Here is a 22,086-nt window from a genome sequence, read left to right on the forward strand (position 1 = left end):
TGACCAAGGCAGTTTCAAGTAATCAGTTTTCTCCAAGCATGCCTGAAGGTGGATTGCCACTTGTTTCTCAAGGACCTCGCCCCAAAAGAGGATATTTGCCACTAGGCAATAGTTGCTTAGCACTTTTGGGTCCAGGGAGGTCTTCTTAAAGGAGGGGCTGAACCATCCTCTCCTTCAAGGAAGACTGGCAGCAGGAAGCCAACATGGCATGTCTTAATTTGAAAAGAAACTTGACATTTTAAAGGACTTTTCAAAGCTTCAAGAATAAATGTTACATCTATATATAAACCAACAAGTATATCAGTTCCATTTGAAACACAGAATTCAAACACATCCTTCAGCAGGGTCTTCTTTGTATTCAAGCCTTTCTCCTACCTTGTCTTTGCAATACTGAACTATATTTGTTAGAAAAAATGTCCTGCTCTTAATCACCAGGGTTTAAGGCAAGGTGAAATACTGCTATCAAAAGACAGCTATCTAGGCTCCAACTAGAAACAGATAAAAACAACAATAAACTGGGCCCAAATAATTTTATGTCAATAAGGGGAGGGGGAGACAAGTTTTACATACAAACAGAATATAACTTTAATTTTAAAACCAACCATTCAGCTTTATACAAACAGCCCTCTTCTAAAGTATCTCCAAACTTGAACTCAAACATCTATGTGCAAAATCAACTTGAAAGAATACAGATACATACTCAAAGGCATCTCACAGACATACATATAAAACCTTAAACATGACTAAAACACTTGCTCCATGATCACCAGTAGGAAACGAGGTTTGTTGCTTCAATTCTAAAAAACAGAAACTTCTTTTTCAAACAAAGACAAAATCTCTTGACAGTTGCCACCTCAACACCATTCACAGATAGAAAAGTTTGTCAGCGAGTGCCAGGTTTGGCTCTCTGTGGATGCTCTGGCCCACCAAGAAAGTCAGCTTGCTGGCATACTGGCATGGCGCTGGGACTCTTATTAGGCCCTAGAAAGCAAATGGGAAGAGTATATCAGAGGTCTTGCTCCATCACCTTCTGCTGAAACTGGCTAGCTGCTTCCAGTGTCTTCAAAACAGATGAAACAAGACTCTGTGAATTCTTCAGCCAGCAGTATCCAACATAAAAAATACATGACATTTAACTGACAAATAGGTTTGTACAATCAAAATGCAGCCTATCCAAGTATTAGTTTGTTGGAGTTTGTTTTCTCCTTTAATACAATTATACACAATGATTGGTTTGCTCATTTTTATTTATGTATGGAAAAGCAGTGCATTCAACCATGTGAACCCCCCACCCTTCCATTAAAAAGAAAACCCATACACCTTCAACTACTGCTTGTACAAATTAGTTTACTGTGTGTGCTGCCTGAATTTCCCACGGTTGGATGGGTACTAGATTTGAGATGGCAACAAGGCTCATGGGTTATGGACAGGTACTGTTGCCTAAATGCCATATTCTGTGGCAGCTAATATTCATCCTCAACCCCAAACAGGGTACTGAGCGAGAAGATGGTGGCCACCAATCATTAAAGCTGGACTGTGAATATTTTTTTGTGCAGAGGGAAGCATTTTGGCCCAGCCCTAAAGAGACAGAAACTTTGCAAGTGTTCTTCTCTTATCTGCATAGTTCTGTCTATTGCTTCTCTTAAAAATAAGAAGAAAACAATAGCTCACTTGCGGATTTTCTTCACTCACCAGCTGAAAGCTGGTATTTTGTAACAACTACCCAGTACACTGGACAAAAAGGAAGTTTGCACCAATGTACAGAGCACAATGCTGAACAATTTGTGACTCAGCTGACCAGTTGCGTATGCAACTGCCAGGTGCCTGATAATTTGCTTGTTCTCTCAATTCCAGGGGCAACAAAAACAGGTAGATTGCATTTTTGACATCGATAGCTGCAAGTTGGACAGGGCTGATCCTATGTAAGAGGAAGACGGCACTGGCACTACTTGAAAAGGAGGCCAATCCTTTCCTAACTTTGTGTGGGAGGAAAAGGAAGGCAATTAACTATCTGGATGCAACTGTGTTACTTACAGGCCAGTTGTAGTACAGGTGGCACATCTTATATGTAAAACGCTGCATATGGTCTGGCTTGAATCCATTCTCATCATAAACCACATTGTAGTATGTGGGATTGACAGTGCCCTGGCGGGCAAGTTGGCTAATTAAGAAGAAGTCGTACCTGTTGGGCAACATTAGAATTAGAAGAAGAAAGACGTCAATGTAATATGTTCTAACTACTACTACTACTACTATTATGATAATAAAAACTATATTGACAAAAGCAATTATTAATATGAATAATATGAATATTAGCTGCTACCCAGGGCTCCTTTGGGAAGGGTGGAATATAAATGAAAATTAATAATAATACTATATACTAAGTTAATGGGCTTGCTTATGCTTTTTGGACACATATAAAGCAGCAGAAATCTTATTTTTCAAGGGCAGCTCTAAGTGCCAACTTTACGCATCCATACATGGTCATCCTGGCCCTACCACTATACAGTATTTAATCGTTAGAGAAATCCTGTGAAGAAGGGTAGGCAGAGAGAAAGTGACTGGCCACCCAGTGAATGTCACAGCTTAGTGGGGATTCAGATGAGGTCTCCTCAGTTTAAAACCAAAACTGTTATACTGCACTGGCTATCAGTTTTGACCATCCAAACAAACAAACAAACAATTAATAATAATAATAGCAGCAATTTGGTGTTTCTTTCCCTAATCCAGGAATGAGGAACCTGTGGCCCTCGGGATGCTGCTGGGCTACAGTTTCCATCATCCCTGACCACTGATCATGCTGACCAGAGCTGATGCGAGCTGAAGTCCAAGAACATGTGGAGGTTCCTGCAGGCTTCCCACACCTACCCTAATGTGAAGCTTTGCATGTTCTGCACTGAGTACTGCCAAGCTCCTGTGCATTTGTTTTAATGGAGAGGCAGTTCTGCACATGCAGGAGGGTTGGTGCAGAGCTACACCTTTCACCAGAGTTAGTCTTCAAGCGAGGTGGCAGCCTGTGCCCATAACTAATCAATGGGACGACCATAGGGAGTACCATTAAGCTTCCTGTCTAAATTAGGTCTGCTAACATTTTATTTCTTCCGCACATGCAGTTGTAAATGACTACTGGTTACCACAACCATCTCACCGGTATCTCTGCAACGATCCTGAGAGTTAGGTTAGGCTGAGTTTTGAGTGACTGGCCTAAGGAGACCAGCTCTTTGAGTCCAGCTCTCCCCAGTCAAAGTCCATCACTTTAACCACTGTAGTATCATATTGGCTCTCAATTATAAGCTATCTTGCTATATCCATAAAAAGATAAAATACTTGCACAGCACATCATTCAGGAGTTTCAATATCTACTAGTGACTGCAAGTATGGGTCTGGGTCAGGGGTAGCCAATGTGGTACCTTCCAGACACTGCTGGACTTTAACTCCTATCAGCATGACTAAAGGTGATGGCTGGTGTGATTTGTCCATCTGAAGGGCACCACATTGTCTACCCCTGGTCCAGAATGTGATTCTGCATTAATAATAATAATAAAAATTTATTATTTATACCCTGCCCATCTGGCTGAGTTTCCCCAGCCACTCTGGGCGGCTTCCAATCAAGTGTTAAAAACAATACAGCATTAATAATGCAGAATATAAAGGTATGATCTTGTGATGAAAGCTAAGAAGATTGGGGACCAGAAAAGATACTGTTTTGGGGCATCACTGATATGGAGACCCATGCTCTTCTTTATTAAACCAAGACTACAGGTGGTGACCATTTTAGGCACATCCAATGGACATGCAATTGCCAATACACGGGTCCTTTTGGACCTGGAACAAGGCAGAATGGGGGGAGGGCAGAACAGAGTGGAACGGGGCAGACTTATTCACACTCCAGAGAGGTGCATGGGGGCCAGAAACAGAACTCCTGCACGAAATGGTCACCGCCTGTAGTTAGGAGGTGAAATTTTAAAGAAGAAATTGGGCAAATGGCTTGCTTCCACAAGGCATTGAGGCACAAGACTCAGACGGTGACTGTTTACTCACCCTACCCTCTGCACACATTGCTGGTTGAGGGGACCTGTGACAGGTCCTGCTGCTTGGAGCCCTTCAGATTCATTGAACATGAACCTTTGTAACATCATGTAAAAAAAATTCCCATTTAACGCAGCATCTGGTTATCCAATTGTCCAGTCTGTCAGAACATTCTGGAATAGCTATTACTTTGAACAACCAAGCAAAGAAATAGGGCAGGAGTATTCAAGAGAGGGAGTCTTCCTGGTTTGGAACTGATAGAAACTGCTTAATAGGCTCGTCTTACTTAGCCAATCTGAAGCTGTTTTCCATCACCTCGCTTTCGTAGTTGTGCCAATATCTATACTTGCCATTCAGGTCGAGTAGCCTCTGTGTCAATAATTGTCCCAACAGGAGGGTTTTGCAGGCTTCTGTTGGTCTCGATGAAGAAACGCTGAAGGCATTTCTTTCTGACCACAATCATCGATAGTTTGGCTCTTCTGATGTAAAAAGAAAGACATTTTAAAAGGTGAATCAGTGATGCAGGGCTAACCATGCATTCTTTGCCACCACTGCTAAATGAGAGGTGCGGATAAAGAACAAATCTTGCTTCCAGCAACCGTGATTGTTTCAAACTACCTGCCTGGTAAAGACAAAAGGCAGGACAGGATCAGTTTACCTGCAGCCACCACTGGACTCATCGAGGGCACTTAGTATCTGTGGGACTTCAAAGTCTACCACCATCCTCAGCTGCCCATCTCCAACGCCGTCACGGTACACTATTATGCGTGCAGGCAGCTGCCCATTACATGTCTGCCAATTACTTAAAGCATCTACAGAACCACAAGGAGGAAATAAAGAATGGAGTTACATAACTGATCCCATGTGGGAACAAGCTGATCATATGTAAGCTTCCCTTCACATTGACACTACAGATGAAACAAAAAGGAATGAACTTTTATCTGTAGGCACAAAGGCTTTTAGTTGTTGTTTTCAAAAGCTGGTGTTACTTGCTCAAGAATGAATGGCACTAGAGATGGGCAACAGATCAGCCTTCTCCAGTCCGATACCCTCCCAATGTTATGGACTACAACTTCCACAGCTGTGCTGCCTGGGGCTGATAGAAGTTGTAGTCCAAAGCTTCTCGTGAGCACCTGCTCAGGAAAGGCTGCAACAGATACCTGCCTATTGCATGGTGTATAGCAGGGGTAGGCAACCTAAGGCCTGGGGGCCGGATGCGGCCCAATCGCCTTCTAAATCCGGCCCGCAGACGGTCCGGGAATCAGTGTGTTTTTACATGAGAAGAATGTGTCCTTTTATTTAAAATGCATCTCTGGTTTATTTGTGGGGCCTGCCTGGTGTTTTACATGAGTAGAATGTGTGCTTTTATTTAAAATGCACCTCTGGGTTATCTGTGGGGCATAGGAATTCGTCCATTTTTTTCCAAAATATAGTCCGGCCCACCACATGGTCTGAGGGACAGTGGACCAGCCCACGGCTGGAAAAGGTTGCTGACCCCTGATGTATACAAATGATACTTGTGACTCTCCATCATCCTTAGCCGATCATCCCTAACTATTCATCATGACCAAGGCAGATGGGAGATGGAGTTCAGCATTATTTTGAGGGTCACATATTCCATCATTCCTGATATGTACAATAATCCCATTATCTCCTCTGGTAAACACATTTTGAAAACTGATGTAGTATTTAAAAATCCTATTTGACAGTATGCAACCGTGGGAACAAAATAAATAAAATACAGGAAAGTCTTGTAAGCTACCATGATAAACGGAGTATACCATAGGAAGTTGCCTTATATAGTCAGATCATTTTATATCCAGCTCAATATGTGCTGATTGGCAGTGACTTTCCAGGGTTTAAAGATGGGGGATCTCTCCCAGCCCCGCCTGGAGCTGCTGGCAACTGAACCTATGGCCTTTGCATGTGAAGTATGTTCTGTTTACTAGGAGTCATCCATAGTCCTTCCCCAAACAGTCACAGCAACCCAGCAGAACCTCCAAACCCTATTTTTGCTGCCTAATAAAGTATCTGGTAGGCCACATAGCCAAGGGCCCTAATCTCTTGTGAATGTGGCATGACTTATGGTTGGCTGGATAGAGCCACCTGTCAGTCAAGACCCACTTGAGTCAGACACTCTTTAAAATATTAGTGTTGTGATGCAGTTTTTGTCCCTGCAACTGATGCCTGATGCAGTCAACACCAAAGATGACCACTGAGAATAAGTTTTGTAGTGCTTGGCCTACCGTAGAAACAGTGAGACTAATATCCTAGTACAATCATACCTCAAGATAAATACACTTCAGGTTGAACACTTTCGGGTTGCGCTCCGCGGCAACCCGGAAGTAACGGAGCCCGTTACTTCTGGGTTTCGTCGCTCGTGCATGCGCAGACGGTCAAAATGATGTCACACGCATGCGCAGAAGCGGCGAAACGCGACCTGCGCACGCATCTTACGTTCTGTTCAGGATGCGAACGGGGCTCTGGAACGGATCCCGTTCGCACCGAGAGGTACCACTGTATGATGTTTTATTTTGATCTGCATACTTGCTCTTTCATTCCCTCATTTTGAATAAACTGCTGAAGTTGCCAAGCAGGAGACTTAGAATTCAGCTGGCTATTTCCCTACTCCTGAGAAGGCCACTGTTAGGCAGTGGGAATCCTGTGCCCCTTGCCATAGGTGACTCCTAAGAGGGTCGTGGCAGCAGAGAGACAGAAGAATAGGACAGGACTCCCTGGAGCTATTAGGCAACCTTGAAGGGTTGGTGTTGGCAGCAGGGTTCAGCCTACTGTTACAGGCCTTCATGTACAGCCCAAGGACTGTGCATAATTTGGCAGACCACACAAATTGTATGGGCTTGATGTACAAGTACAGTGCCTTCCAGTCAGTTTCTGAATCCAGTTTAAGGTGTTGCTGCTGTTTACTTTTAGTTTGGGACCCAGATACATGAAGGATCATCTACTCCCCCACCTCAAGAAATAAATGTTCAACCATTAAGTATATTTCACTAATTTATACAGCAGCACCCCTACCTTTCATGCAGACCTTTAAACAATCTGCAATGTTTGATCCTGAATTTTGCAGCATGCAACGAGAATACCACCTGGACATAAAAGGAAATAAAATTTGTTTTGAGGTTATAGCAGTACAGGCTTATTAAACTCTATTCGGAGTCCTCTATTGCCTTCACGGAGGTTCTGTACACTCCTACATCACCAAGAGAAACCACAAATAGGTTGGGGGGGGGCAGCAGCTGCTGAACCCTAGCATGTTTACTTGTCTTACAGGAAATTGATTTGAGAGATGTAGCTCCAGATACTTGTGATACAAATGCCCATGCTTTGTTCGCATTTCCCATGGGAAATACTGAAATATCCGAAAGATCAGCATTCATGCCCACACAGTGCATCAACAGAACAGCTGACAAGTACATGGGATCTGCACCTTCACATTACATAGTTACTGAGCTTCCACTGCAGTGACAATCTCCTGAGAAGTGTTGAGCTAGTGAATCAAGAATCTTACCTAGTCAGTTGTAAATTAGAGCTGGTCACAAATCCAATAACTGAGCTTCCTTTGGTCAAAGCATCTTTGTTGACATCAATGCCGACCACCATGACAGACTTCAGCTGTTGAGTAAACAGCAGATAGAATCAGAGGCGGCATACATTAGAACCACCATGCCGGATCAGACCAAAGGCCCATTTACTCCTGCATCCTGTTCTTATATGCGACACGGGTGGCGCTTTGGGTTAAACCACAGAGCCTAGGACTTGATCAGAAGGTTGGCAGTTCGAATCCCTGCGACGGGGTGAGGTCCCGTTGCTCGGTCCCTGCTCCTGCCAACCTAGCAGTTCGAAAGCACGTCATAGTGCAAGTAGATAAATAGGTACCGCTCCGGCGGGAAGGTAAACGGCATTTCCGTGCGTTGCTCTGGTTCGCCAGAAGCATCTTAGTCATACTGGCCACATGACCCGGAAGCTATACGCCGGCTCCCTCGGCCAATAAAGCGAGATGAACGCCGCAACCCCCGAGTCAGCCACAACTGGACCTAATGGTCAGGGGTCCCTTTACCTTTACCTTACCTGTTCTCACAGTGGCCAACCAGATGCCAGGATGGAAGGACTGCAAGCAGGACTTGAGTGCAATAGCACTTTCCTCACTTGTGATCCCCACACACCTGGTACCCAGTGGCATACAACCTTGGATTCTGGAGGAGGTAGTACACCAGCATGATAAAGGCCTGCTTTGTCTGGAAGTGGCAGTGTGGGGGTGGATGTCAACAAAACTACTTACTGGTATCTCAACTGCCCATGGTGACCCTCCAAGCTTACAGGTGATCTGCATTGCAATTTTTGTGGCTACGCTCATCATCATCCCTTGCTTGCTCAGGGTGCGAGCAAGCACACACTGGCTAGGGATGGGCCGCTCAAGACTTAAGAACTTCTTCACAGCATCGTAACAGTCCTTCTTGTTGGAAGGCAACACACACAGCACCTAAAAGTGGCACAACAGACAAGCAGATTCAGTCCCTGAGGTTTGCTCACAAGCCAGGCTTGCTCAATCCTTGATTCAGCATTACACAGCTGGAACTCTCCTGAAGGAGGAGAGAAAGTGGCAATCGAAGCAGAAAAGGTTGGTGAAAGAAAGGCGTGACTCCCTGCTTTCCAGCTGCCAATTGCACCACCCCAAGGATGCCTTTAAGCCACCAGAAGTAGGTTGTCAGGATTTTCTTACGTGTAACATACAGTACAAATGTAAGATTAATTGAAAACGAGTTTCCAAATCAGGAAAAGATGCCCCAAGCAGAGTGGTTAGCTGCAAGAGCCACCCAAAACTTCTAATTGTTTAATTGAATTTTATACTTGAAAAAAAAATACTTTTGAGTTACATTTTGAAAATAGAAAAATTACAAACTAAACCCCCCCCCCATTTACCCAACATGAAGGCATAGCTAAGAACTACATAATAATAGTAAAGTTGCACTAATAGTAACCCTTTAAATTTGATGCAGTATGGAGTGGCAAGAATTCTGAAACCCTCCACTGCAATTTTTTGGATTACAAATGCAGTGGATTACAAACTATAGTCCTTGATAACTTTGGTATAATTGGCAAAGTTGTGGTTGAGAACTAGGGCAGAGGATGAGGAGGAAGCTCTCTCAATACTAGGATACCAGGACAAATGCTGACAAAGTCTGCATACACACCATAAACTTAAAACACAAGACTTCTTCCACCCCCGGATCCTGAGAGCTGTAGTTTGTTAAGGGTGCTGGGAATTGTAGCTCTGTGAGGGATAAATTACGGATTTCAAGATTATCTGGGAGAAGTAATGTATCACATATATGCAGTCAAGGTGAACAGGAAAAGAAATTGTACCATACAAAAATCATCATCATACAAAGCAGCCTATTGCGCTGCCTTCTCTAGAAGGACCAATGTCCAATAGCTTCCTTCCAGCCACCTTGAACATCAGCAGGCAACATACACGCCTCTCTTCAAACACATTTGAAAAGCAACTCAAATATGCATACGCACCAGCTGTAACTCAGGATTCACATACTGTTGCAGAGCTCGAATAAATGCTGAGGGGTTCTCCTGCACTGGTATGCTGCAGACAAAGATCAGAAAGCAATGGGGAACATTAGAAATGCTAACACTGTAGTTGGCAGTCTAAAGGACATCTCTCAGAACACAGCATTCCACCGGCTTTTTGGGAAAATGATATCAAACCCAGGACAGAATTCATCAGCAGTTCAGGAGAGATTAATAATGCACAAAATTACAGTGGTGGGAAGAGGAAGGATGATCCATGAAAACAGAATTACGTTTTATATATAGGCCCAAGTAAAACATGAAGTTGTGATACATACACATACACCCTCCCAGGATAGTAATACAGGCAACTCCCCATTTATGCATACTTACATGAAATCGTGAATAATTGGAATACCCAATGAAAAAGCCTGAAAACACCCCGTTCCATCCCTACCCCTTTTCTGACGTCCAGTATAGGGTTGATTCAACAAATACTTTTCTCCACTACTCTGTGATGTTTGCAAACAAAATATGGTAAGGGAGGAATCCTTCTTAAGACTATTGCCCCCAATACAATTACAAGAGGAAGCCTCGCTGAATTCAGTGGAACTTACTTCAGAGACACTATGCTTTCAATTACACTGTTATAAGCATGCATATTTCAGTCTAAAACCACTTCATTCATGGTCAGTCATTACTTTCCCACTTCAGTAAGAAAATCAGACATGAAGCCAATGCAAGGGATTTCTGTGCCAACCCTCTTGCCCCCAATGAAGTCTGCCAAGAGCAGGAGAAAGCCTAACTATAGAGATATTGCCAGAGCATAATTACAGACCGACCCCTCGCAGCTGGTGGAGCTTTGGTACTGTTGCCAGCTCGTGCTGGCTAGATTATCATGCCAGGATTCTGACATATTCTAGGACTGGAGCCACTCAATAAAAAGGAGAGACGGGGAGAGACAAAGCATATTAAGTTATGGAGTTGCAAAGATCAATACAAGCCCTGTGTGAATGCCCGTCTTTAAAGTTTCAGAGCAAACCATGCAAAATCTGTTCATGGACAGCAGGTTTTATCTGGACTAAAGAACATATGAGCCCCTACCAACAAAGGAATGTAGGATATGCTGATTAAAGATAAACCATCACATCAAATGAAAACTATACAATCCTTGGATTTTTCTCTATAGCAAAGTCAACATAAAGTGGGTATGTAAATGTGGAATGCTTCAAAAAGTTAATATTTGCAAAACCCATCTGTGTGTGAATTTCTACTGGAAAATCAACTTGGGTTGACTTCACCAGTTATAAATTGCGTGAATCAGCTACTACTCATGGCCTTAATTGATGTAATATGCACAGGCAGAAAAGTAGTGAAGTGGGGATTTAGTTTTTATGACCTGAAGGTCCTCATTTGCCTGAAATCCCACTATTTAACATGGACCAACAAACCATGGCCAGAGTTAAGAGATATATGAGATATGGGCAATCAAGGTTGATTAAATTAGCACACAAATATTGAAGAACTTCAACATAAAAAATTAGCAAGGAGGAAGGTTATACAAAAGCCAGCGGTTTTCAATGTCTCCCACCAAGTTCTATACTCATGCTGACTACTAGCTGGCATCCAGCCAGCCTTGCAGAGAATGAAGCTTTCCATATACCACAAATAATGTGGTTCTGCGCTACCCGGTGCGATAAGCTCAATCCTGCATGTGCTGGCAGTAGCACGTGACTGAACTGCTACTTGTTTTTGTTGTTTTATCTTTTTGTACACTGCTTTGAGGTGTTTGTAAAAAAAAGAAACCAATTAAACAGTGTCTACATTTTATGAAATAAAACAAAAATAGTAAAGAACCACCATACATGGCAATTTCAAACTGCCACCACATACTCAAAGGTCGCCCGCTATCCATCCTTAGCGTGCTTGATATACACAGGACAAAAGGGAAGCACACTGCTGTTTGCTGTACATACCTTATGCAGCTGCAAACCTATGGGCCTGCCTCCAAGAGTTCCTTAGATCAGTGATTTTTCAGCCAGTGTGCCATAGCACCATGGGGTGCCTTGAATGATGGTCAGGGGTGCCACAGGCAACAATGGCCTCTGTCCCTCTTTCCTTCCTTCCCTCCTCTGAGGCCCTCTCATGTTTCTGCCTCCCAAAAGCTGTTTGTTGCAGCAACCCTGGCTACAAGCTTCCCAGGCAAATGTTGCCTCTGGGGCTGGCCAGGGGTGCTGGTTGCAGGAGTTGAGGCGGCCTTGGAGTATGCAAGCAAGCAAGCAAGCAGGCGAGGGTGTCCAGCTAGCCAGTCCAACAGCCCTTGCTGTTGGGAATGGACAGACAAGTGGGAGGCCTGGCAGGCAGTCACTGCGCTGGCTTTTCTTGTGCTTGCTGTGTGCAAGGCCTGCCTGGGAGCTGAGGGCCCAGTGCTGATAGCTAGCCTTTCCTCCATGCAGGCCTGCTGCCATTGCTGCCTTACCCAAGGTAAGGTGCTGGCCTCACATTCAACTTTGGTCAGTCTCCGTTGGGCCCGTTGGAGGCATCCTCTTCCCAGGCCTTTGTGGGGCAGTATGAGGAGACACCTCTCTTTGGGGTGGGGCAGCCCAGAGACCAAGGAGTGGACCTCAGAGTGGTAAGGAGAGGGGAGAGGAGAGGATGCCGAGGGAACACTCCATAAGGGAGGGTGTTCGAAAAAGGGTGAGAGGCTGCCAGCTCTGCAGGCAAGGGGTGACATAACTGGCTCTTGAGTTCCATAGGGGTGCTGCAGAAAAAATGTAGTTGGTCAAGGGAGCCGTGGACTCAAAAAAGGTTGAAAACCTCTGCCTTAGATAGTGAACAAAAAGTCAACACTCGTTCCCCCATGAGTTTGCAAATGCATCACTGTCACATTTACACACTTTGCATTTTTGGATATGCCCACTTAAAAATATCTTACACACACACCCATTAAAAAACCCCAAACCCACAATGTAGGAAAAGGAGTGAGGTAAAGAAGAAAACAAGGTTTGTTATCTGAATCTCTCTCACACTTTTGGATATTCAATGTGGAATCCCATGGGACCTCCCACTCGTCTCAAACAGTTCATGAGACTATGTGCAAGCTCCGAGTTTCTGCTGCTGCACAACAGTATCCAGCTCTGCAGATGTGCCACTCCTATCATCTTCATATTACGCATATCTCTGAACCAGTCATTGGCATTCATTGGCATGCACTGCAAGAAGAAAAAGAAATGCAAATGACCCCAGTAATTTGAGGGAGAAAGCTTATGTATAAACTGTCAACTAACGGGAACTTCAAATGACCTTAAATTGTACAGAAATTCAGAATCTCCCTCCAAGGACTCACACACATAGACAAATGCCGCTGTGCACAGGAACTATTCTAACAGCCAAAGGCAATGTTTGGAATCATGTTTGAGTCTCTCTAACATTCAAGTCCAGGACATAAAACGGAATGGAGTCTCTATAATACTCACGACTTCATTCTGCATGAGGATTTTTTCTGAGGTGACCACACGGCCAGTCAAGGAAGCCTGACACCCAAGCTTCAGCCCCCAGCTCTCCAATTCTAAACGCGCATCTTTGTTTCTGCAATAAAATGTGCATCCCCAATGTTATGTATGCTTGTATATAGTTTTTACAGTGTAAATAAAGGCAAAGCAGAAATTTATATTGTTGCGTGCCATCCCAATTTCCAAGCGGTACAATATTTTAGGGGTTCCAGGCACTGACCTAGGCTTCGTGTTTCTTTTGGAACAAGGTACAACAGATACTGTGGTGTCTTTAGGGTATACGGTTTATTTACATATATACAACCTAAGCCTATGAAGAAGGGATTCACAGCAGTAACATACCAAGACCAAGTTCATTGTCTCCCACCAGCACCACATTCTCTTCATCAAAACATACAGCTGAATGAACTTATTGGAGCTTAACCAAGCCAGTATTGTCATAACACAGCTAACAATATCAGTTGAAGGTGAAAGCAATGAATGAAAGAAAAAGCATAAATTAGCTGATACAGAATAATTCTAAAAATGTGGGGGTTTTGTTTTTTTAAAAAACAACAACACAGAAATGTAGCAAGTCCTTTCCACACAGAAGGCTGTACAGTGTCAATGACTTATTTGTAGAAACCATCCATGAATGTTTCAGGATGTTTAAAGGGGGAAATACTCTTAGTCTTTGTAATAACCAGCTATGGTACTTTAACTCCATCTAGGGGTTGCAGGCACAGAATAAACACCACAAACACCTAAGGCTGCAAACCTCTCTATATATGCATGCCTATGCAAACTGTGGGGTATATATGTATATTCTGCCTTATGCCTTATAAGTGGTCAAAGGTGCCATTTAACAGTAAGGGCTGAAGTACTATGGAACATATGTGCTCAGGCCTAGCATAACTAATAAATACATAAAAACACACATAAGTTGCATACAAAATCCAAAAAGAGAAATGTAATAAATATTAAAGTGTAGAATATGTCCATTTTCTATAACTTGAAAGCATTATTTTTTGTCCTTAAGAGTGAAAAATATGGAACAGCTTCCAGCTTCAACACAAACCAGATCCAGTCCGTAAACAGTCCGTCAATTTTCCTGCAGATCACATCACACAGAGATCACACACACAAATATTACACTGCCTGTATCACACTTTGGGCAGCTATACTTGAAGCAGTGTCCAAGTCTAAGCATGGCAGACGCAGCAAGAGTCATGAAACAGATCTTGTCGAAACCTGTTTAAGGTTTTGAAAAAGTTATCTATGCACCAAATTGGACGAAACTTATACAGTCCATCAGATCTAGTAGAATTACCTTTGAATGTTGTCGGCTAGTCTAGACAGTCGTTGGTGCCTGCGGTCTGGGGCCAAGTGAGTTTCTTGGGCTAAATCTTTCATCAAACGGAAGTCAGAAGTCGCACGGTTGCTCAAGCCTAACAAACAATTTGTATCAGGAAATCAATCTTGGGCCCATGGGGGGAAAAGTTGGTACCCAAAAGCAAGGTAGGAGGCATGACTGAAAGCCAGGTAGAGAAGTGCAAGAGTATCTCATATCTCACTTCATCCAGCAAGCCTTCAATCACGATGTACTAACATTTGCACTGCATTGCAATGATGTGTAGATAGAACATCTAAGAGCAGTTCTATGCATTCAGAGTCAACACATGTCATCACTTCAGAGTGCAGTGGGAAAGAGTAAGTGCATGTTTTAATGCGTGTCAAATGCAAAACTAAAGTAAGCCACCCCACTCTGTACTTAGAATATGCACTGTCAAATGTTGACAGTTGGTGCCTACACTTGTGTGTGTCAAATAAAGGACTGCCAAAGAAGTGGAGAAGGCTACACAGATAAATTATGTGTTTTGTTAATACTGCAGACAATGCTACTTCTCAACATCCCAGCCTACTCTCACAACACTCCACCATACTTTATCTTCTTCATGCTTTTTAACATTTATGCCAGGAGTAAGGAAGCTGTGGCCTTCCAGAATTCTCACCAGTCCCAGTCAGCATGGCCACTGGTCAGGGATGATGGAAGCTGTAGATCAACAACAACTGATGGGCCTTCTCTGCTTTAGCTGCAGATGCCAGGAATTAAACTCGGAACTTTCTGCATGCAAAGAGTGTACTCTGTCATCACAGTCCATCCTCATGCAATGGGTATTGCAGATTCAACTTGCCACAATTGAAAACATCCAATTTCTCCAAAGTCAATGTGACTATAAGCCAGATCTGTAAGCCCTGAACAATGGAGGACTGAATGAAGACAAGCTCAGACTGTTTTCTCTAAGTTCACAAAGTTACTCTAATGGGCCAGATCACCTGTTGTTTACCTGTCAAGTAGCAGAGTTCAGGGATAAGGTGGGCCACACGAGGTCCAACAGTGCTCTTGCCCTTACTCTTCAGCTGGCTTACAAGCATGGGTTGATTTAGGTCAGTCAGGACTGCATCATACTGCTGTTCAGGGAAATTTAAAATAAGAGGTAGGCAAATTGTTCTTATTCTGTGCCCATGGTACTTATTGGCAAGACATACACAGCACAAGGCAAAATGGGATGTCCTACTGAATTTGAGTATTTTGCATTACTAATGACATTATCCCATCTCCATTTTGCCTCAACTCTTTCCTATATTTCACCAGTGAAATTCCACCCTTCACTTAACAGCCATTTTGTATCAATGAAAAGAGTTTAGCCCTGCTGCATCACCCTGCTTCTTATTTACCTGTTTGTAGTAATCTACATAAGAGATCTGAGTGCCGTCACTTTTCTGAAATACATCTGTTGGCTTCACAGTCCACTCAATATCATCGATTCTATAGGTCTTGTTGTTGTATCTGAAATGATTAAGTGCACATTATAATGCATTTCAAAATATTATAAATATTATAAAGTGCATTTCAAAATATTATTCTGCTCTGTCATAGGCCCAAAATGATCCAGCAGAATTCACTGCTTCGCTAAGATTCAGCACCAATGGCAGGCACACCAGAGATGACTTGCACTAAAAGAAAAGCTTGACCTACTCATATTCATGGTGTAATATGGGACCTGTGAATTCATGCAATATTGCAGTTGTCCTTCGGTGGGCCTGGGGACAAGTTGCAATTTTTCTTTTCACAGAAGTGAAGCAATGATTATGCATGAGGATTCCTCTGTTCCTTCCCCATCCAGTTGCCCTCATGATGTTTTGAACAAAACCTTCTACCAGCCCTAGCCAATGTAGCCAATGGTGACAACGTAATCCAGATTATCATCCAACAACATCCAGAGGGCCACAGGTTCGGGAAATCCACCCTATCTGACTAGAACCCAACAATCTGTTAACTTACAGGAAATAGGATTCATACAGGGAGCTCTTAAAAGTTCTGAGTGTATATCAACTGAATCTTTGCTAATTTTGCCAATTCAAATGTAGGCACCCACTTAAAATTTCCAAAAGAAGAAGCAACTTCCAATTAACAAACATTACCTTGTAAGGACAATAAGCCCCACCAGTTCCTTTTCACATGTTTCTGCAAAACGTGAGTTGTCCACACTTCCATAGAGGTTCATCATAAATTCCAAGACATTCTCATTGCGAAGGACTTTGTGGCTCACATCTGCACATAGCATCACTTTCTCCTCAAACTGTCCAATAGTCACAGCAAATCCTGGCCAAAGCGTCAATCTGAAAGAAAAGGATGGCAAAGACATATCTGGGTTGATCTAATAAATCCAGACTGTGCACACCCTCTGGTTCAAAGGCAGGGAATGTATATGCAGGAATGAAACTAGAATTACATTTTAAGCATGGTGGTATATAAAAGCAGAGTTCTATATTTGGACATAGTTTAAAAGCTAAAGCTTACATTTGCTGCAAAAAGATTACGGCTGCAATTCTTATGCAGGAGCAAAGCCAACTGAATCCAATGAGACTTACTTATCTGGAGTAAATATGAATAGGATTGGGCTGCACATAAAACATATTGCCATACAATGAATCTACCAATAAGAGATTCAATTATGTAATTACAAGATGGGGGCAACCAACTCACTTGTGCTGGGGAATTTCCACTGGATCTGAAGGACTGTAGAAGTTTCGTCCAATCTGGTGCATAGACAACTTTTTCAAAACCCTAAATAGTAACATATGTTTAAATATGGCATGCAATAGAAGCATAATTTTTCTAATTTGTTAATTTTACACAGGGCAAACTTCTCAAATCTAACTCAACATGTGAACTAAAATCTACCTTGGCAGAAACTATTCGGGTGTATAAACTATGGTTAGAACAATCAAATAGAGTTATATAGTACTTTTTAACATGCTTATATAAAAAGAGCAATTTTCATCTAATAAATCTTGAATGGTGAATTTGAGGCATCAGCACCACGAAGAACACAGCTAGCAGAAATTTGTGGAAAATGTCTGAACACGACTGGTGTCTTGGGGATTTTGGATGGGCTAATCTGAAAGGGGTCTGCTGGTTTCAAAACAACTGGCAATGGAAATGAGAATTTTTATCAGCATTCAGAATATCCCACGTTGGAAGTTACATCTGACGTCCACAATAACTAGTGGGTATGTTTAGAAATACAGGGGAACCGAGGTTCCTGTTGTCATGCGTTTCGGTTCTCGAACGCTAAAAACCTGGAAGTAAATGCTTCCGTTTTCAAATGTTTTTTGGAACCCGAACGTGAGACATGGCTTCCGTTGAGTGCAAGAAGCTCCTGCAACCAATGGGAAGCCACACCTCGGTTTTCAAATGTTTTGGAAGTCAACTGGGCTTCCGGAACGGATTTTGTTTGAGAACCAAGGTACCACTGTATATCTTAAGATATCTGAATCTGTAGAGATAAGGCAGTAGATGGCTTTGGCCATTATCCACTGTTCACATTCATGATCTCCCTACTTTTGTTTGCCTCCAGCTCCATTCACCACTGGCATTTGGCCCCCAAAAGGTTGCCCAGAGGGAAATGTGGCCCTCAAGCTGAAAAGGTTTCCTGATCCATGTGGTAAACCATAGTTAACAGCTTACTATGGACACACAAATGGCTCTTACTTCTCTTCCCCTTGTGAGGTGCAATCCATGATGCCTAGCATTATTTCTGAACAGAGAATTGTTGTTTGTTTAGCTCCAAAACAAGCCACAAGATAAAGTAATGGTTTGTTTTTGGTTTACTAATTGTGGTTTGTTTGAGTGAGAAACAACCAAACCATGATCTCTGCTCCAAGTATAATACTAAGCTGGGGATCGTGGTTTGCTGTTTCCACCCATGCTAAAGGAGAAGAAAAGCAGGAGTGAGCCCTGCGTTCACGGTTAACCATAAGCTATGGCTTTCTGTGACTTGTGAACTAGGCCATTGGATGCACTGAATATATGGACCTTTTGCTAGAAAGTTAAATATTTAGTTGCAGTTTAAAATGTTAACAGTGAAAGTGGCTTCATTTACTTTTTCAATAATAAAACTGCACCCAGAGAAGTCTGGAAAGAGAAACATGATAAACTGCCAGTGATGTTTAAGGTTTTATTTTAATAGCTTGCTGTTTATTGTTTTAGCAGTACAGTGGTACCTCGGGTTACATACGCTTCAGGTTACAGACTCCGCTAACCCAGAAATGGTGCTTCAGGTTAAGAACTTTGCTTCAGGATGAGAACAGAAATCGTGCTCCAGCGGCGCAGCAGCAGCAGGAGACCCCATAGGCTAAAATGGTGCTTCAGGTTAAGAACGTTTTCAGGTTAAGTACGGACCTCCGGAACGAATTAAGTACTTAACCTGAGGTACCACTGTATATAAATATTATGAGCATCTTTTTATGACCAACTGATCTTTGACAATAAATTATCAAAAGGCTTACTTCTTAAAGACGATGTTTAAAAACTGAATGCACACAGGATTGCTGGGAAGCAGCTGGTGGGTTAGTGTAATAGTCATCTTCACAGTTTCATCTCTCCGGGTTACACAAGACAGTTCTGTAACCTAAACAGGGGTCAGTGGAACATTAGAGTTATGTGGTTTCTCTTCAGACTACATTTGCTCATTTCTATATACTGCAAAAGGATTGTACTGAGAATATTGTAGACCCTGGGATGAGTTAGGAAACTAATGGCTGAAGCCTCATGCCTAGCTTGCTTTTCTTTGAAATGTGCATATGAAAGCCTCTGAGTTCTCTTCATAACTGAAAGGAAAGCAGATATCACACACCAAGCAGCTTCTACAACCAGCGAACAACAGGAAGTCTACAGATTGTCAAGGCCTGGTATAAATGTAGGTGCCTTATCCGGAGAGGATATGGCTATCAATGGCTTCTAGGCATGAAGGCTATGCTACCTCCAATATCAGAGATGCAAGTAGAGAGACTGCTCATGACCTGGTGGAGGCATCTGGTTGGCTAATGCGAAAACATGATGCTGGACTAAATGGGCCTTTGGCCTGATGTAACAGGGCACTTCTTATGTTTTATCATCGGGCAATTGCACCAATCAGGGAAATAAAATTATTGAATTTCATGAATCTTGGGACAGGCAGTTAATTTTACTAACAAAAGACTTTCCCAGAGTTTTATTGTTTTTGCAAGCCATTCATGCGTTGGGGGGGGGGGTGGCTAATAAAAAGTTTCCAGGGTCTGGCATAAACCAGATTGGAAGTTATAAGCAAGTTTGAAGTTCCTTTATACATTTTTATGGGGGAATTCCAGAGCATATATCTTTCACACAACTTCTGCTTTTTTCACACACAAGCACCAACACACTAAATGAACAAACAAAATGAAGAGGAGGCATCTGGGAGGAGGAAAGCCCACCTCAGGCCACAGCATGGAGAAGGTCATTTTCCAACAGGCCATCTAGCAAGTCAGACCTTTCCTCTCAGCCCAGCCATGATTAGAACTACTGAGGAAGAAGAGGGCAAAAATGCTGACACTGGATCGGAACAGTATCAGAGAGAAGGAAAAAGGATGAAGAAGAGAAGACAGCAGGCAGGAGTGAGGGAATGCAAGTGAGAAGGGGAGACCACCTGTCATGTATTATCTAGTTGAGATTCCTGCATTTACTCTTCATTTTTCTGAGCAACCAGGGGAGAGGGGAGCTGGTCACAGCAGTGGGTGGGGAGACTCCCTGGCTTCTTCAGCAGCCAGCCTCCACTCTGCCTCTGGTTCTGGATTGCTCTCTGCCACGGACTCTTCCTGCTCTTTAGTTTCTGACACCTCCTCCTCCCAGTCTTGTCCTTCTGACTGCTTATCATTGTTTCACCACCAATTCCCTGGCTCTGAGTCTTCTTCCCCTGGGGGTTTACTTGGGGGTTCGCCAGCTGGAGCCTCTCACCAAGTCTCGGCATTCAGCTAGCCCATGACACCCTTGTTAGTGCAGTACAGCCTCCCTAATAGCTGGGCATCCAACCACTGCCTAAAAATCTGTAAGCAATGGGAGTCCACCACCTTCTAAGGCAGTCTCTGTTCCATTGTCAGAGAAGCTCATACCATTAGGAAGTTCTTGTGTTTTGAATCTACTGTTTTAGGGCCTATCCTCTGGAGCAACACAAAACGAATTTGTTCCATCATCATCAAGACAATTCTTATGATATTTGAAGGCTAACATATCGCCTCTTAAGCAACTCTTTCCCAAACAAAACATACCAGAATGTTGGCTCCTGCATATTTTAATGATGCACACGATCTTACCTTATTCTCCAGTTTCTCTGTTAGAAACAGAGATGCACCATCAAATACTTTGGTTTTCCCTTGAAATTCAGGATGGCTATACAACAGTGCAGTCCGCAAACGTCTCGACACCAGCTCTGGCATAAATTCTACATGATACTGGTAAAGCTGCCATTCCCTTGGCAAGCCTAAACTAAACAGGTTGGTAACAAGTTTCACAGGAATTCCACTTGAGCCTGAAATAGACAAACTTTATTAAAATTCACTTTGCATGAACAAATATGTATTCTTGATTCTTTTCAATGTGCTGCTAGCCTTGATTGGGTAAAACTTTTCTCCAGGCAAGGAAAGACCTAAACTACAAATCACTCCTACTGTACTAATGGAGATATACTTGCAGCTGCCATAACAATGTGCAGTGTTTAGCATACAGAGCCACACAACAGGAGCTAAATATGTGACTGCCTTTATAGATAAATTTAACTTAAGACTATAGGCCTGGTTCGCGCATAACACTAATACATGACCAAGTCAATACATAAGCATGCAGGTACACACAGTAAAAATTATAGCAACTTTGTTCCGCCCCACCCTCCAGTCCTGCTGCTGTCACCCTACTCAGAGAAGCCATGGTTTCTCTTTGCGTCACAAGCAAACCTTGGTTTCTCTCCCCTGAACAAACAACAAATCTTGGCTACAGCTTATGGCTTGTCTGGAGCGAGACAAATGACACACCATGGATGACTGTGGGTAGTGCAGAAGCAGAGCTGATAAGGGGAGTGAAATGGACATCATTTTTACTGTGTCTGCATGTTCACGTATAGCCATGGTGTGGCTTAGTGCTATATGCAAACCGGGACAAACAGTATATACAATGCCTATGCTATGTATTTGGCATGCACTCAGTTGTGAAGACTGTATGAGATTGGCTCTGGTTCTCTTAAGTGTTGTGATGCCCTTTCCACTTTCTTCTGTCTCCCCAGGCATGAATGCGCCAAATTAATTAACAACCCAAATCTTGATAGAATAACACAATATAAAAAGTAGACACACCTGAATAGGGATCAGAGAAATCCTCTGAAAATGGACTTATCAAGTAGATTTCCTTCTGTCTCCCTGTTTACACCCCAATTTGAGAGGGGCCATCTTTTGTATTTATGCTGCCACAAGACTGCTGCTTTTACTACAATTTTTTTTTTGTACATTCCTAATCTCAGTTTACTCAGCTGAATTTTAGCAATCATTTTGCCAAAGGTACAAATTCTCTGTTCAGGCTGTTTTATAAATTGGTCTAGCGCATGGGTAGGCAACCAGTGGTCCACGTAACTGATGTGGTTAAAGTCCCCACACACACACACCAGTGGCCTGCCAG

General features: G+C 42.9%; 1 protein-coding gene across 6 annotated transcripts in view; it reads right to left on the reverse strand.

The window, feature by feature from the left end:
• Positions 1–560: 560 nt before the first annotated feature.
• Positions 561–22,086, reverse strand: part of PIWIL4 (piwi like RNA-mediated gene silencing 4) — a 40,557-nt gene continuing 19,031 nt past the window's right edge. For all 6 annotated transcript variants that reach the window (XM_083609679.1, XM_083609678.1, XM_083609677.1 and 3 more), the window contains exons 5-21: positions 20,736–20,950; positions 18,915–19,036; positions 17,110–17,190; positions 16,545–16,742; positions 15,798–15,909; positions 15,407–15,530; positions 14,389–14,506; positions 13,044–13,155; positions 12,595–12,779; positions 9,571–9,643; positions 8,327–8,527; positions 7,556–7,659; positions 7,063–7,133; positions 4,688–4,841; positions 4,380–4,508; positions 2,035–2,182; positions 561–981 (exon numbers count right to left, since the gene is read on the reverse strand). In XM_083609679.1, coding sequence (XP_083465805.1) covers positions 865–981; positions 2,035–2,182; positions 4,380–4,508; positions 4,688–4,841; positions 7,063–7,133; positions 7,556–7,659; positions 8,327–8,527; positions 9,571–9,643; positions 12,595–12,779; positions 13,044–13,155; positions 14,389–14,506; positions 15,407–15,530; positions 15,798–15,909; positions 16,545–16,742; positions 17,110–17,190; positions 18,915–19,036; positions 20,736–20,950 — 2,264 coding nt within the window. In that variant the 3' untranslated portion in view covers positions 561–864. The remainder of the gene's footprint in view (positions 982–2,034; positions 2,183–4,379; positions 4,509–4,687; positions 4,842–7,062; positions 7,134–7,555; positions 7,660–8,326; positions 8,528–9,570; positions 9,644–12,594; positions 12,780–13,043; positions 13,156–14,388; positions 14,507–15,406; positions 15,531–15,797; positions 15,910–16,544; positions 16,743–17,109; positions 17,191–18,914; positions 19,037–20,735; positions 20,951–22,086) is intronic.

The sequence above is a fragment of the Podarcis filfolensis genome (genome assembly GCF_964270895.1).
Source record: "Podarcis filfolensis genome assembly, chromosome: 4".
Classification (NCBI taxonomy): domain Eukaryota; kingdom Metazoa; phylum Chordata; class Lepidosauria; order Squamata; family Lacertidae; genus Podarcis; species Podarcis filfolensis.